We start from the raw sequence: 16,889 nt of genomic DNA on the forward strand, positions 1-16,889 counted from the left end.
TTAACTTTCTGTATTTTTTATTCATCCACAATATGTCTGTATAAATCATGTTGGGAGTACAATTAAGGCTCAGCTAATGCTTATATATGCTTTTCCCTTCTCAAAATGACAGAACATACACCATTTCACAAGTTTTTGATAATGATTTTTAACATGCTACCAGCAGGTACGTAATACATTAGCTTTAATTTACTTGCAGAGGAGCATCTTTTAATTTATTAACAATGTAACATAGTGTCGATTGTGTTTTATATTTACTTTTCAGACTTAGAAATTCACATCGACTCTTTGGCAATTGGTTGTAGTTTAAATGGTACTGAACCATGAACATGCAACATTACCACATCACAATCGCACTACCACCTGTAGCTTATATAAATATCACATTACATCATAGCATATTCAATTTTATTATAACCATATATTACATGGGTAAAGCAGATTACATAGATACACATCCAGACAAATATCATGTCTGCTTCAATGCCTTTGTATTTAAAACAGATAAAATGGAAAAGGAAATGAGTAGTACACCAGTCTAATACTATATGGGTGTATTTCACATTTTTGTTGAAATGGCTTTTTAATGAAATGGGCATGTGAGCCTTCAAGTACCCTATAGTAGGTGAAGCCTCCACATGTTGTTGATCACTCTCAATTATAACCTTTTATACACATTCTGGTGACAGGAGAGACAGCCATAGCGAATGCAGGTAGGCCGGATGACGAGGTATGTCATATGTATAGTTGAGCTCTGAAAATGAAGCAGGATACATACTGATGGCAGTGGGCCTTGCAGTATCCTAACAGTCACTCTGCAGCAAATAGCATGAGGAAACTGTAGTCTCCTTTTGGAAGTAGTCAGCGTTTTACAATAAGCACCAAGAGATTTGCTCTGCCCACTTAACTAATGAAAATACAAATTAATTAATCTCTTTCCCTCACTGGCTGCGAGCCATGCGGACAGGGTTTCCAGCAGTATGCCAATGTACGACACCAAAGCACACATACTGAAGAAATACAGTGAGATTTCACTTTCAATAACAAATCTTCCCGCCCCCTTACTTTGTGTTATGTATTAGTTTATCAATGTTTTACATATATTTGTGTGGCAATAATGGTTTAACGATTGGTTTCCTGAGTCACTGTTGACCATGCCACACAAACCTTAGATCTGAGCTTTGCAAGACCTATGTGGCTGACCTAAGAATGTCAAAAAGGTCACAAAGCTCACATAAAAGCATATATTTATATATGCTCTCGTAATGGGGGACTTTTGGCCGGTCAGCTTTGACCAAGAGCTTTTTCTCAGCCATCTGCTTTTGTCCCTTTTATAAGAAACATGTAACTTCATGAACAAGGCCCTGTTATTCAGTTCAAGATGATTATACTATCTGTCATCTGGTTCAAAGCACAATTGTATACCTGACCTTGAACACAAATGTGGAACAGTCAATCTACTCATTATAACTGTACATAGCTTACGGTAACAGTCCTGTTGCCTCAGTTACATGCTTTCCAGGTAACTCTTGTTGCCTTGGAAACATGACGCTCAGTCACATGCAAATATTATATTAATTCACATTGTATTTAAATACACAGCACCCTTGGGGGTGGACAATCTGAAATCTTCCAATGACCTGAATGTTCTCTTTAACAGTCCTAAGTCGAGGTAATGTTGCTCTGCTTCCACCGGTCGAGTCTCCCATAGTGATTGGCTTCTTTTTCTCAGAACACACCCCTCATAGAAAGGCTTTGCCCTCAGACCTGTAGCCAAGCTCCAGAGAACAGAGAAGTGGAGCTAGCAGAGCCAGTGAAGCTCTGGTTGAGTTATTGTTAAGACAGAAATGCAGTGGTCCTGTACGTTTTCCTGTTACCGGGTAAAAAAATAAAAATAAAATCCTGACATCTGCTATATGCTCTTTCAGCAGCAAACAAACAGAGATTATGCTTATGGTTTTTACATTGGCGAGTTTGTTGCCATTTCTTTTCTTGTTTCACTTGCAGTGATTTTGCATTGCCTCAGTGCTGTTAGGTAACAGGCACATGTGACACAGTGGGATCCAGCAGATACTCCCCTGTTTCCCTCATGTAAAATACTTGCAGTTTGTGGAGTCAATGAGACAGTGCTCTGTGCACTTGAGCTGCCCATAAGACCTGCAATGCAACAGCAAGCATGTGAGTAATCATCAGAAAGCTCTGAAAAAGCTTTTCTGCCACATATAAGGTGGCTGGCAGAATGTATTCAGAATAAAAATATATATTTAGGTGTACACTGATTATCAAATTACACTGGCAAGCAAGCAAAGAAACATGGCTGATAAAAAGCACCTACCCTGGAAGATATGATTTACATGTCTGGAAACCAAAGTCTTTTCCATCACACTCCTCTGCTCCTTCATGACGATATCCATCACCACAGTATGCTTCTTGGCACTCTGTATAAAGGAAGGGGAGGAGGGGCTGTGAGACCTGTTGGTCAGGTGTGCACTCTTCACTGCATGCTAATTACAGATGCATTCCTGAGTGATGACATCATAATGGAATCTCATGACTCACTGATGCAACTGTCTGTGACCACTTTGTTTCCATCATCACACTCCTCTCCATTGTAGGCCTGGACAATACCATCACCACAGAAGCCCTCCAGATCTGGGGCATTCTCTGTAGACTGGAAGGGGGTCAGCTAGAATGAGAGTTTTAATTTTATTCCATACTACTAAGTAAGGCAAAAAATGAAAATCCATTAGAATCCGGTAAGCCAGATGGTACACTGACTATCACAGAGAGTGTGGTTTACTTGTGTGAAGTACCTGAATGGGAAACCATCCAGCATTGTCCTTGAAATAAAGTGACCTCTGATCTTTTCGGAAAGCGAGTGCATTGTCAGTGTGAAGATGGTCCAGCTCCTCTTCACTGTTTACCACAAATATCTAAATAAGGGACAGACATTCAAATAAACAACAATCTGAAGATAGGCTTGTTTCAAGAAATAATTGATCCCTCCAAACATAAGCTTTCAGGAATAAACACTGGAGCCAAGAATTATGAAACTTAGGAAAACAAAAAGATTTGAAAAGACAGAGTCACCAGAGCCCACATTTCTTACCGCAGGTACTTTTGCATAGGCGCTCCAGGACGAGTGTTCATCGTTGGGGGGGCTGTTGACACTCATGGGGGAGTTACAGTTGCATCGACCAGGGGCTCCAGGAAGCCCCCTCTCACCCTTCGGTCCAACCATAAAGACCCCTATAAGAGGAATAATGAGGTAGGTGACAATAGGGAAAAAACTGAATGTACCCTCATCAAGGAAACTGTAATATATTTAGAATTATACTAGAATGGTTCTGCTTTAGGAGACATATTGTCTGAATGCAAAAGCACAGGGATATACAATTTCAAAAGTGTGTTACTGAGTCTTTTGTGTGGATTTAAACTGTAAGGCAGTTTTACAGGAGTGTGCCCCTTATCCTACCCCAAAAGGAAAACAGACTGTGTTTACTGAGCTAACAGGAAGTCAGCAGGGTTTGATAAAAGACGATGTCAGTTTAAAAACATTCTACTGGATTAGCATTTTGTAAATGATGGTGTACAGCGGGCGCTGACTAAAGATCTTGTAACCCCATTCAAAAGTGAACAGGTCAACACCCAGCTGTACTACGAAGGTTAACCCAGGTTTACAGCGATTGGACAAGCTGGATAAATAATGTTACTGTTTTGTTTTGATTGTGTCTTTATTTGACGACTTGGCGTTCTCCTTTGATCCTTGGGTATATAAGGGGAAAAGTGGAATGGTTCGAGGAGACTCGTCATCACAGTCTCCTGTGTGCCATTTGTGTATAGCTATTCCACTCCACATACATTTTGTACCATTGTATATAGCCATTTTTAAACACACTGTACAATAAACTGCATTCACTTTAACCTGGCATTCCTCTTTGAATCTTACCGCTGCACACCCAGCAGTTTTAAGGTCCTAAGAGACACGTAGAACTCAGGATATCTGCACCCTGCAGTCACTCGCCTAGACACTAATGCCATAGCAAGACAGACATTTATCTATCTACGCAGGCGATACACACCAGAGACACATCCACATCTACCAAAATAGATAGCAATCTGTATAGAGCCACACTACAGGCGGATCATTTTCAGTCTCCTTCTACGTAAAACTGTTATCACAGACGAAAGGTTAAAACATGATTTTGGAGACAACCAAGATATCATTAAATTTATCCCATTCCGGTAGCACCAGGTAAGATTATACGGGTTCCTTTGCCACTCAGATACTTCCATTGTCTGGTTTCTGAGGGGATTCTTACAATACTTTCAGCCATCATGTTCATACTGTATGTATTTTTGAATTTTATGACTGTTCAACTCCAATATATATTCAATTTATATTTTCACAGGAAAATTAATGTTTTCTTGTATTGCACATTTTCTTTACAGGACACAATGTTTTGAATGTGTTATACTCTTGCTGCCAAAGTCATAAAGTAATTGTCCCTGTTCATCTCACAGAGATGCTTCAGATAGACTGAATGTGCAGCATCAACTCTTGCAGTGTCAAATAGAGAGATATAATTACCTTGAGAAGCATAAGGGAGTTCCAGACACACATGCAGGAGGGTTAATAGCTCTGTGATCTGCATGCATGCATCTCATTCAACATCCTCAGTTTCACTTGTCAATCATTGTAGAATAAGCAATCAACTTAATTTGCAAAGAAATGCGAACAAGACACCAGCTGTCATTTTAATTATGTGGTGACAAAATATTTGTATGTCTGCAGCCAGCTTTCCCCTCGTTCCCCTTCCCCATCAATCAGGATAAGACCATGATGTCACGGCTTCAGAATCTTCCTATATATCGGTTTCACCTTGGGGTGTATCAAGTTCTCCAGCAGCTAAATACACAGCCGGTGTTACTTCCTGCAGTGGCAGTTCTAACTTGCCAATGCTCTAATGTTGTAATGCCAGCTCCATCTCAATTATGCTAATCCTCTAGCTCCTTACTCCTATCCTGAACCTACAGCTCCATATGCCAGCCACACAGATCCAAACACAGGCCCTGCAGCACGCATATTGACCCTACTTCTACACATACAGACCCTGTAGCTTCTCATACTGAACCTGCAGCAACATGCACTGACTCTCCAACCTTACAGATTCATACACAGAACTTGTGAACACACATACTGTCCCACAACTGCATATACTTTTAATACTGTAGCCCTTTGTACTGAGAGTATAGGCCTACATACTGATCCTATTTACTGGAGAGATGCTATAAATGATCTTACCTGAAGCAGGCATGCCTGGAGGCCCGGGGTGGCCAATGGGGCCAGGAGGACCTGCAGGACCCATAGCGCCAACAACCCCAGGATCTCCCTTCATTCCCTGAATCAGAAAGTCCATCACTGTCACTGACAGTAAACTTTAGGAACTTCTTTCCACTACCCATAATGCAATGGCTTCCTCTCAGCACCTGTCACAGAAGAGAACCTCTTCCTTCCTACAGTCCTCCCTGGCAGACTGTGACACTGGAGCCACTTCTAGGAAAGCCTATTTACTCATGTTACACCGCTTGGCTAATAACTTTGTGAAAGTGACATTTCAGATGGCACTGTGTCAGTACCCTAATCGTATATTATTCAGGTCCAACAGCCACAAACAGAGCTTCATGGTACACATTTCTGGAGCTATCAGGGAGATTGACAGGATCCCGCAGTACTAAGGATGGCCCTAAAGCAAAGCTGAAGTAGGTCTGAGGCAATTATCAAAGCACAGCTTTAAATGGAGGAGACATTTCCTGACTAATTTAGTCCAGGAAACCATTCATCACATGATAAAAAGGGCAGTGGGAGTGAAAGAACACATCCTGTACGCATTAATTTATCAGCAAAAATGTAAGGAATGTGAAAAGATTATGGGCAATTTAACAATACAAGCGGTATGAAGGATAAATGTTTATGCAGAATATGTGTGTTTGTGCGTGTGTGCGTGAGCGTGTGTGTGTGTACGTGTGCGTGTAAGTGTGTGTGAAAGAGAACAGAAGTCTCAACAATGGAAAAGTCCCAGAAATAGTCAAATTGCCAGCATACCAATGTAATTGAATTAATATTTCAAATTTAACACATACAGGAATGGCCCCTCACAACTCAAAATTAAATGCATGGGTATTTTTTTGAGAAGAAGCTGCTTGCCTGCTTCAAATATATTTTTATTGAGCAATGCTGTTTCTAACTTTACTCTCCAATGGCATCTCACCTGTTTGCCCCTCTTGCCAGGCCGACCAGTAGGCCCCCTGTTCCCGGGGACACCGGGCTCTCCCTTTGGACCCATTTCACCCTGAGGAAGAGAGTTATGAATTACTCACAAACAACCGTTGACAACTGACAAACGTGTGAGATGAACATATTTTTGTATACTCATGATAAACTTCAGTGTGTACTAACCTTTTGTCCCAGCATTCCAGGGAGACCCATTGTACCCTGAAACACAAAGCGGCAATGAGGATCTCCTCTTGTAGTTTCATCAATAGACAGCATTGAGATGAACTCTTTTTCAGTTACTGGCTTAGTGGTAATTCAGAGGCAATAAATTGCAGCCAAGATGGAAATAATGTAACCGTCTGCTTGGTTACAAAGAAAATCATATCATATCCGTGCATACAAGAAGAATATACAGTAGCATAAAGTAAAAGAGAGAGATTTCAGTATAAGAGAATGAACTGGAAGTGGAAGGGCTGTGATTTTGCAATAAAACTTGATGGAGTGCACCCAAGGTTGCATCCAGGACACGAAGGCCGAACCCCACCTTGTCCCCTTTCAGCCCACGCTCGCCACGGTCTCCTCGAGACCCCTGACAGAACAAAGAGAAATGAAGAACCTGAAGTCAGACTCCAGCTGGGGAATCATTATTTTTCAGTAAATATGAGCCAGAATGGCAGTAAATGTCTGTAGGAACTGCAGCAAGGAAGCAACAGCTGGAAATGAGTGTATAATAAAACAGATAACTGCTCACCTTTTCACCTTTGTATCCAGGCAAGCCCTGTAGAGGAATGGAAACTTTCAGCATCTGTCACGCATGAATTTACTCCTGTCTGCTCTCTAAGATCATTTTCACACAGGCAGCAGAGGACAGACTCTAAAAATAGCAGATATTCCACTTGAAGTAGTAACGCCGCCTGAGTCCTTTCAAGACTGATTGTGCAAATGCTGTTTGTGCAAATGGAAAATTTTGTTATTTTTAGATATGTTTTCTCAATACCCCACCAGACATTTAATTGATTTTTTTTTAAAGTTTAAAATACTTCTTGCTAATATACAGACACTCATTACAATTACAATTACAATTACTCATTCAACAAATTATGTTTGTATTAACACATTTCTAAAAGAATTTGCTTCAAAATAAACCACTTTTAAAATGATGGTTCTAGATTGCAGGCTTTTAGTTATGGTTTCTATTTCAATAATTAAGGGTTCCTTATATGCAGCAGCATATGATGGCATGTTTTATTCGTCTGCATGCTATGATTCAATGGGACATACAGACCTTAGGCCCCATTGGTCCTCTTGCTCCAGGTAGACCCATAAGCCCTGGGTCTCCCTTTTCACCCTGTAATAAAACCAGACAGATGAAGTCAGGATAGTGCCAGAATTCAAGGACAGGAAAGACTGACTGTGTTCTGGTTCACACTCCTCGAATACCCTGTGCTCCTAATGATACCACGTAATAGTATACAGTGCCATGAACGAGTCCCCATTCCATTTTCCTCTATTATTGCTCATTTTGTTCAAGTCTTTAGACAAAATGTAATATTGGACAAAGGGAAAATGAGTAAACACGAAACACATTTTTAAAATAGTTTTTGCATTTATTTAATGAAAAAAGTTATCAAACTCCCATATCGTCCATGTGAAAACGTAATTGCCCCCTTAGTTACCTCATCAACCCATTAACCAAATTTAATTGATAATCAGATTTAGCTGATTGAACACAGCCAGATTTAATTGCACCCAGTCCTGCTGAATTTGAACCTCACTCATATTGAACCTTACCATCAGAGTGAAGTAGTCACCGCAAAGTTTCTACAAGCACACTATGCTACAATCAAAGGAAATACCAGAAGAGATGGGAAAAGAATTGCTGAAATATATCATTCTGGAAAGGGTTACAAAGCCATGTCCATCAGAACAACTTAATTGACCCTCACCAGTTCGGTTTTTGAACTGGCACTCAACTAAGACTGACCACCTGGCTGAGACGGAGGCAATTGCCACTACAAGAGCCATTTCCTTTCCACTGTCCTGATCCTCCTAGACCTGTCTGCAGCATTCGACATGGTCCTCCACTAACTATTCATCTCCACACAGCCTGAGATGGGCATTTCTGGGACTGCCCTCTCTTGGTTTGGTTCCTACCAGGTCACCTGGCTCGGGTCTGTCTCTGCACCTCATCCCCTTGTTACAGAAGTCCCACAGGGATCTGTACTGGGGCCTCTGCTGTTCTCCATTTACACCAAATCTCTTGGCTCAGTCATTAATTCACATGACTTCTCTAATCACTGTTATGCTGATGATACACAACCCTTCTTCTCTTTCCCTCCCTCTACCACACAGGTTAATGACAAAATATCTGCCTGTCTCGCCTGACAACTCAAAATAGATGGCCTGAAGCTCAACTATGAAGCTCAACTATGACAAGACAGAGCTGCCCTTCATCCCTCACAAGACCACCCTATTACGGGAGCTCTCCATCACTGTCAATGGTACCAGAGTGACTGCCTCTTACTCTGCAAAAAATCTGGGGGTGGTCCTATATGACCAGCTCGACTTTGAGGTGCACATCATGGCAACATCCCGGTCAAGCAAATTCCTAATGTACAACATCAGGAGGATTCGACCATATCTGACCATGTACTCCACCCAGCTACTCATCCAGGGCATGATAATCTCCCTGCAACTCCCTTCTTTCAAGCCTATCAGCATGTGCCATACAGCCACTACAACTACACTACACTACACTTCTTGCATGTTACTCCCCTGCTGACGTCACTCCACTGGCCACCGGTCGCTGCAAAGATCAGGTTCAAAGTCCTGACGCTGGCCTACACTGCAGCTAACAGGACTGCCACTGTTTACCTACAGGACATAATTCAACCCAACACACCAGCTCGACCACTCTGTTCAGCTGTAGCAAGATCACTTGCATTCCCTGCCGTCCAGGTGAATGGTTCTCGCTCGTCCTGACCATGGAGCTTCTCCACCCTAGCTCCCCAGGAGTGCAACAAACTCTATGAGGAATGGGTCACTGCCCATTTTCCGCCTTGGTCTTCAGACTGTACCTTGACTAACTCTAATACTACTCCTCCGCAGAGTTACTCAGATCACCAGAAAGAGACTTACTCACTTTGGGCCCCTTTGGTCCTGCCCACCCAGGTGGTCCCTGTCGCCCTGGGAGACCTGGTGGACCTGTTCGACCCTAGAGAAACAGGACAATATACTAGGAATCCTGTCTTTATCCTGATGAGGACCCACTGCACCAATCAGATTCTGCCCACACCAAAAGCACAGATCAGACAACACCCAATGTGAATCTGTAGCACCAGCACAGCAAGTGTCCCAAATCAAAAATATGAATGTCTGTACATGTAACATGTAGGAAATATACAGGTATGTGCGTTCATTTATATATGTGCATTAAAATAGCATGTGTAGGATGCGTATCTTTATTGATCCACATTTGGATATACATAAACATTTAACAGTGAGTGAAATAATTTTTTGAGAAATATTTAAAAGGAAACAATGGGGCAGAGAACACACCCTGTCTGCAACATGTTTATCTGGACATAGAGCACCCCACAGAGGAGGAAATTGATTGTAACAAGGCCTGTCATTTTGTTCCCTTTAATTAAATGATAGACTGCATAAAGAGCAGGAGTCCCTGGCTGTGGGAATAAAATGATTTATGGGCCCACACTGTGCACTAAGCTAAATTACACAGCAATGCTGTAGGGCACATTTAGGCTTTCAGCTCCAGATGCAACAACCAATGGTTTGCAGCTTGTATAATTTCCTGTTACTGACTGCTCTTTACATGCTGTGTCCCTGTGAACCTGACTCCCCAAATGCCCCCTCTACACCCACAGTCCCAGTAATACAGAGGGCCATGGGAAGCCCCTGTGACCTGTGGGATTGCAGTATTTTAGTTCTGATTTGGCTTCAGCTAATAGAAAACCTTTACTCGGATGCAGGCAGTGCATATGAAAGAGGCCCCACTCCAATGGATAAAATCAGACTGATGGCACTCCCTCGCCCTGCACTTCCCAGAAACACAGTGCCCCGTTGTTCTGTGTGTCAAGGTTGTACTGGCTTAGAATTTCATAATGACTGTAATGTGTTGGAGCAATATCAGTCACTGCCACACGGGAACAAGAGATGTTGTAGCTCTTTTGTTTAGCAAATTCACTTATGGGACGGAAATTGAAAGAGTAATGGAGTCACTCACCTTTGCTCCAGGTCTTCCGATTTCACCCTGACAACCAAGGAGGGAAAGAAAATTCATCATTGCACAAGTGTACTTCCAAGAAGGAGGTTCCACTGAATGTCATATCAAGATTATTGTGTATAAACAACATGGTTGACAAGCAGTATGAAAGAATACTGCTTAAAATGGCAAAGTACAAGGAGCAAACACCACCTTTGATCTCTTTAAAGAAAAGGGTTTACCTTTTCTCCCTTTGGTCCCTGCAATCCTGGTATTCCCATTGGACCCTAGAAACAAAAAGCGGGTCAATAAAATAACAGAAAGTTGCACCCACAGTGGATAGCTGAAATTATTTTTATTCACATGAACTCTTATCACAAATATAAGTCCCACAGAATAAGTCCCACAAAGATTTTCCTCCACTTAGGAAAGGTAGGAGTGAATGTTTTTTTTAAAACTTTTGTTACCAAACTCAGAATTTATCTTTGTTAACTGCAATCATACTATCAAAATAAGTTTACTCTTGTCATGTTCAACTACAGTTACTCACACAGCTGGGTTAATTTATCGATGTCAATGGTGTCATTCATACGCAGTCATTGATTTTACACCACATTATACCAATAAATACAAGTACACACACACACACACACTAAACACGTATACACACACACCCACACACACACGTACACACACACACACACACACACACACACACACACTTTAATGCATGTACCCTCAAATTAAATGTCACAACGCAAACAAGTATTAGTGGGCAGAAATGTTGCTGGGATGTTTCTGGACAGTGTCTGTCGATCAGGAGCAGGAAGTGGAAAAAGGCTATTTCTGTCTCTGCTAAATGTAGAGCGTTAATGAGCCACTGGGTCGCAGGGTCCGAGGAATCCTCATCTCACTCAAAACAGGAGAGTACATGAGCTCATATAGTCCTCTCAACACTAGGAGTAGTTCCCTGCATTTCATGCTGTCACTACATTTTTACAGCCCCTATACAACCCGCTGTCCCCCACATCTCACACTGGCCCCTTACATAGCACACTGTCTCCCATACCTCACACTGTCCCCTTATATAACACACTGTTTTTCAAATACACCATATGCTTCCCCATTTCACCACACTGTCCCTCAAATCACACACTGTCCCCCAATACACCACAATTTCTCCCATACCTTGCAATATTCACCCTTACTCATTGTTTCCCTGATATACCACTCTCCAGACACTGTACAGGTAAACATCACCACTGCTACCATACTTGACACTGCCCCCCAAGTCTCACTGTTTCCCCAGTTTAGCACACTGTCCCCTACCTACACACAGTCCCCCTATACACAACACTGTTTCCCATACCTCATCCTGTCCCATTATATATCATAATGTCTCTTTCACCTCCCGTTCTCCCCTGTACCGTACACTTCTCCCTAACTGCACACCGTCTCCTGTACCTCATGCTGTCCCTCTACACATTCTCCCATACCTCACACTATCCCATTACACATCACAATGTTCCTTATATTCCATTATGTCTCAAACGTCCCACTTCCTATTGACCACCAATATGTTTCAGGCACATCTACATTGTAGACTTGTTCTTTATTTATTGTCATTATGGTAATTGGTGCTGTGTATGCATTTCTCAGTATATAGAAATGTTCTGCATTCTTCTCACCAAAAACGTACTGCTCTTAGTTACCTTTACTTAGTACTTACTGTCCACTACAGATTTAATATTTGCTATAGACATTTTTGTACATATAGTTTCCTCCTGCACATATCACTGTACACAGAGCTGTCCCCTGACCACATAACCATTCCCTACACACCTAAAAGTACATACAGCAGTCCATTATACAGCTTTCTTCTACATAGCTTGCTATCCCCTACAGACCTCAATGGTCATAACTGACCATACTTAGCACAAAGATTTTCACTTTACACCACACTGTATACATTACTATCCCATGCGCAAATTTTGTTCCTCAACAACAATTTGTATGCAAAACTCTCACCTATATGCTCTTAATTATAGAACTTTCCCCACACACAGCTTACTTCTCACAACACACCTTGCAAAAACATGGTTCTTACCTGAGGGCCATGAGGTCCGGCGGGACCTGGAGGTCCCGGGGCACAGGTGGAAACAGTGGGCTTTTCGGGTTCAACTACCGGACCTTCGTCTTTATTCTAAACCAAACAATCAGGTTTGAATTATGCAGGTGAATATCAATGTTTCAATGCCGTTAAAATAACAAACAAGTCATATTTCATCTATTGATAAAATCTAACAATTGATCAAACAATAACTCGACCCTTGAAAGTTCTGGAATGGTCATGATTTATTCATATCTAGGAGAGCCATTCTGAGTACACTGAGTGCAACATTTACTTGTTCTGCAAATCAAGCCATTAATGGGTGCAATAAAAAAACCTTCTCCCTGCCAAATGTGCATCTGCTGATAAAAACATAAAAGTAGAATAAGTACAAAAACAGATTATCTCTGGTGAATTTATACGGTAAATTGATTCTTGTCTGAAATTTCACAAAGTTTAGAATGTTTTGCATTAACTCAGCCCTCAGAACAGATTTGTATCTGAAAACTAGTGTGCTTTCAGCTAAGAAGTTCATACGTACAGTACATTACCGCATTTAAGAAAGATTGCCTATTTCCGAGATACTGTCATAGCAGTATGTTTGCTCAGTATAACATGATGAAGTGCGGAGTCTGAGCTCCTTCCTGAAATACTCACGCTTCTGATTTGAAAGTATGGAAATGTGGTCTGTTCGCCAAATGGTGCCCTATTCCCACTATACCACTGATAACTGATCAGCACCCAGAAAGTTAGCTGAGCAAATTTCTGGTCCCTGATCAGAGATCGATGCTTGCTCCAGAGAGCAAGGGAATATATTCCAATGTGACCATGGACAAATCACATGATCCATGGACAGTCAAGTACCAGCCATGTGACTGTTACTCACAGAACTGCGTCTCAGCCAGAGGACTGGGGGAGGAGGGAACAGTGGAGGAGGGGGAGGAGACAGCAGACAGCATGGGTTGAACTTCTTGTTTTGATCCAATGATTGGAAAGCTAGTAAAAGCATAGTGACAAAAAAAAAAAACACAGAACATTCCAATGTGATTTTTTTTGGTTCATAGCACTAAATTCTCTAATGAGAGCAATAAGGCACAGCAAGTGATGACTAAAGGTCAGAGTTTGGTGAAAATGAATGACTGTGACACTGGACAGGCCCTGCCATAACTATATGATACCATCATTCAACAGCAGTTCACTAACCAACTTCCTGGTGATCTTGGGTTCTGAAAACAGCCCACCTCAGAGCCCTTCAACTAATTGTTGGGGCCCGGATTTCTGTTAAAATGGTGAAATATAACATCCGCAGATACTAAATGTATGAATATATTGCATTGTGCATGTCTGTAAGTAAAAGATGCCTTTTTCAATATGTGTAACTATTGCTATAGCAGATTCTGTGCTGGACATTTTAGAGCATAATAATTTGTTTTTCTTCTCAGTGATTAAAATGCCAAAGTGAACCATATTTAGCACCTGGGCTGCCTGTGAAAAAGCTCTGTTTTACAAAAACAGAAGGAAGACTGGACACACAACATATTCTTAAATTAATTACCTTTTTATAGTTTGAGGACATTCATTGAGGATGTTAATTTTTAAAAACTTCCTTCACTTCAAAGGTGTGAGCAGTCATCACTGAACTCTCATCTACCAGATTCTAAAAAAATAAACTTTCATATTTAAAAGGGATGAGACTGCTGATTTGCTGACCAATGGAGTTACAGGAGGATAGAAGACTTATATCTTATATATTACACATACATCAAATTGCCTAAAGAACATCGTTGGTTGTTCTCTGAATGAAATATCAGTAACACATTCCATCATAAGAACTATTTGAGCATTCCTAAATGCTTAGGTCAACAATCACAACTTTTCATTAAGCATATTACTGTATGTCACCTCAGATGCAGTGACAGTACCACAACATACCAACACATCCATATGCGTATTAATGTTTACTGACATTAGCATTTATGAATATCTATGTGGTGGTAAAATGCCAAATTTGTTGAAAAACTAACAAGATGCTAACTTTCCAGATTAAAATAATTTGGCTGACTATCCACAATTGAAAAGATTTTTCAATGAGCTACCAAATTATTGATTAACATTATTGAAAGAATGACCGTCAGTACCCATATGTAATAGACAGCTCTAGCACCTCCAGTTTTCCTCAACAACAGATTTTTAAAGTCAATTCAAAAATCCCATCTGGTTCCAGAGCTCTGCAAAGGATTATGGCTTTGCCTTGGAAACTGGCAAAATAAAAACAAACAAGCAAATAAAAAACATACCTTTTATAACCACTTCCCCTTGATAAATATTTGAAATTGAATATCTATGACCAAGAACCATTTCAGTGAAAACCCTGATTTCTTCTCTAATACATCTCTCCTTTCCTAACATCGATGTGAGATATGCATGCCAGATACAAACCATTTGACTGCAATATGAATTTATTGGGACATCAAAAGCAGGATACCTATTAAACATATCCTCTTCTTAAATAAGTATAAGAGTGACAGCTGATCTAACTCTCTAATGATGCGTTGAGAATCAAAACACTGCTGCAAAGTTTGCACATAAAACAAAATATATGGATGAATGATCTGGATAAATAAATGAATTAATGAAGTTTTAATGAAAGGGAAATACTCAGTATTTCTCAACAGACATCACTTTCACAGCAGAAAGTTGCCCTTGTTTGGCTCTGTTCTATAGATATGCAATAAAGCATGCCTGTGTGTGTCACTGCAGCAGGGGAAGGTTATTTATAGGAACAGCTTTACATTAGGACGGGAGCTCCCCCAGTCCAACCACATGTCATAACAGGAGAGTGCAGAACAGCAGCCACTATATTTACAGAAAGACATAAAAGCACAATGAGAGCATCGCAGTCTATATGACTAACAACATGTGTACAACACGCGCGCGTGCACATACACGCACGCACGCACACACACACGCACACACATACACACACAGATACGTGTGCATAGACACATAAGCACACGCATTCACAAATATGGAAAACCGGACATGAATATTCGCGCGCACACATACTCGTGCACAGACAAATAAAAAGTAGGCTACGCATACAAGTGGATAGGGACATACACATATACACATCGTCCAAGTGCTCTACAATAATACTGCATTACCTGCTTGGAAGGAGAAAATGTTGTCCAAGACAGCAGAGTGGGACAACACACAGCAGAAAAGGAGCTGAAGGTGGAATCCAAGCGTGATCAGGAACATGCTGCTCCGGTGTAATCTCCACTTCTATCTCGCGTATCTCCTTCCTGTCAGTGTAGGGATTTCACTCTCACCCTCTTGCTCTCTTCTACCTCACTCTCCTATCCCTTACGTCCCTATCTCTGGCAGCGTCCCTGCGCCTTTAGGAAAGCGGAATGCCAGCCAGTGCCCGTGAAATATTTGCCCTGCACCAGACAGTGCTATAATTACAGAAGTCAGCCTGTCAGCTGCCCTTAGCGCCAATATTAGACTCTCTTACTACTGCAACGGTTGCTTTTGTTTCCCCTCAGCTTCCTGTAAAAACAGAAAGCAAAATAGTAACGGATGGAAATGGCAGCGAGGCGACCATATGCGCTGCACCACTGTGTCCATCTATACTAAAATGGATTAGCATTCTGCCCTCAAATACACCGCAGATTAAATATGCCGCAGATTAAAAAATGTATATACATTTCTTCAAATGGATTAATGATAACAATAGGCCTATAGGCTATAGATTGGAGGCTACAGAAATTTTGTAATCTAAAAAACATTTTTCTCATATGCTAATTGCACAAACGTTTTCAAACGCGCGTGTAAATATTTACCATGCAAATGTTGTCGATAGTAACAAACAATATTAAATTATTCAGCAGTTACCTTATATATTTCTTATGGTTACAACAGGGGTAAAATACGATAAATATCACATATAACTAAATCAACACTTTGAAATAAAACAAAGGTACAGCACGGTCCCCCCAGTCAAGATTCAAGTGCCGTCAGGAGTTATCGACCAGTCCAACGTTTTGGCAGAATTTATTAGCCTCTCCGCTTTAGCTATCTTGAAATTAATGACAGTGCAATTAAACAGAGGGCCACTGCTTTACTGAGCTCGGCATTTTCTGAATTAGGGCAAAATGTAGACGCCAGCAATACAATTTCGAAATTAATATAAAATTCACTAGAGCTATTGCGTTAAGTGCCCAGCAAACACGAATAAACTCTTTTTAAACTCACATTTAAATGCCGTCTGGTCTGAG

At 41.1% G+C, this 16,889-nt stretch overlaps 1 protein-coding gene across 2 annotated transcripts; it reads right to left on the minus strand.

Annotated features, from left to right (window-relative positions):
* Positions 1 to 16,686, minus strand: colq (collagen-like tail subunit (single strand of homotrimer) of asymmetric acetylcholinesterase). Of its 2 annotated transcripts, none has more exons than XM_035393911.1 (18): positions 16,507 to 16,686; positions 15,774 to 15,914; positions 13,496 to 13,605; positions 12,607 to 12,702; positions 10,742 to 10,786; positions 10,521 to 10,547; positions 9,420 to 9,491; positions 7,563 to 7,625; positions 7,029 to 7,055; positions 6,822 to 6,866; positions 6,461 to 6,496; positions 6,273 to 6,353; positions 5,306 to 5,402; positions 3,110 to 3,249; positions 2,814 to 2,933; positions 2,560 to 2,686; positions 2,336 to 2,438; positions 1 to 2,157 (listed from the first exon to the last, which is right to left on the minus strand). In XM_035393911.1, the coding sequence occupies exons 2-18, from the start codon at positions 15,868 to 15,870 to the stop codon at positions 2,088 to 2,090; spliced, it is 1,356 nt and encodes a 451-aa protein (XP_035249802.1). In that variant the 5' UTR covers positions 15,871 to 15,914; positions 16,507 to 16,686; the 3' UTR covers positions 1 to 2,087. The 2 variants fall into 2 exon arrangements, with proteins under 2 accessions (XP_035249802.1, XP_035249793.1); XM_035393902.1 differs by having other exon boundaries at positions 15,774 to 16,161.
* Between the last annotated feature and the right edge of the window lie 203 nt (positions 16,687 to 16,889).

Source organism: Anguilla anguilla, chromosome 1, assembly GCF_013347855.1.
Source record: "Anguilla anguilla isolate fAngAng1 chromosome 1, fAngAng1.pri, whole genome shotgun sequence".
In the NCBI taxonomy this organism is placed as follows: domain Eukaryota; kingdom Metazoa; phylum Chordata; class Actinopteri; order Anguilliformes; family Anguillidae; genus Anguilla; species Anguilla anguilla.

What these genes read in the sequence shown, in the direction of transcription:
- colq (XM_035393911.1), bottom strand. Translation starts at nt 15,870, where the DNA reads ATGTTCCTGATCACGCTTGGATTCCACCTTCAGCTCCTTTTCTGCTGT. An exon ending in GAGGACCAATGGGGCCTAAG is followed by an intron (nt 7,056 to 7,562) that starts GTCTGTATGTCC and finishes ATTCCTCTACAG; the next exon opens with GGCTTGCCTGGATACAAAGG. An exon ending in GTGGGCTGAAAGGGGACAAG is followed by an intron (nt 6,497 to 6,821) that starts GTGGGGTTCGGC and finishes TTTGTGTTTCAG; the next exon opens with GGTACAATGGGTCTCCCTGG.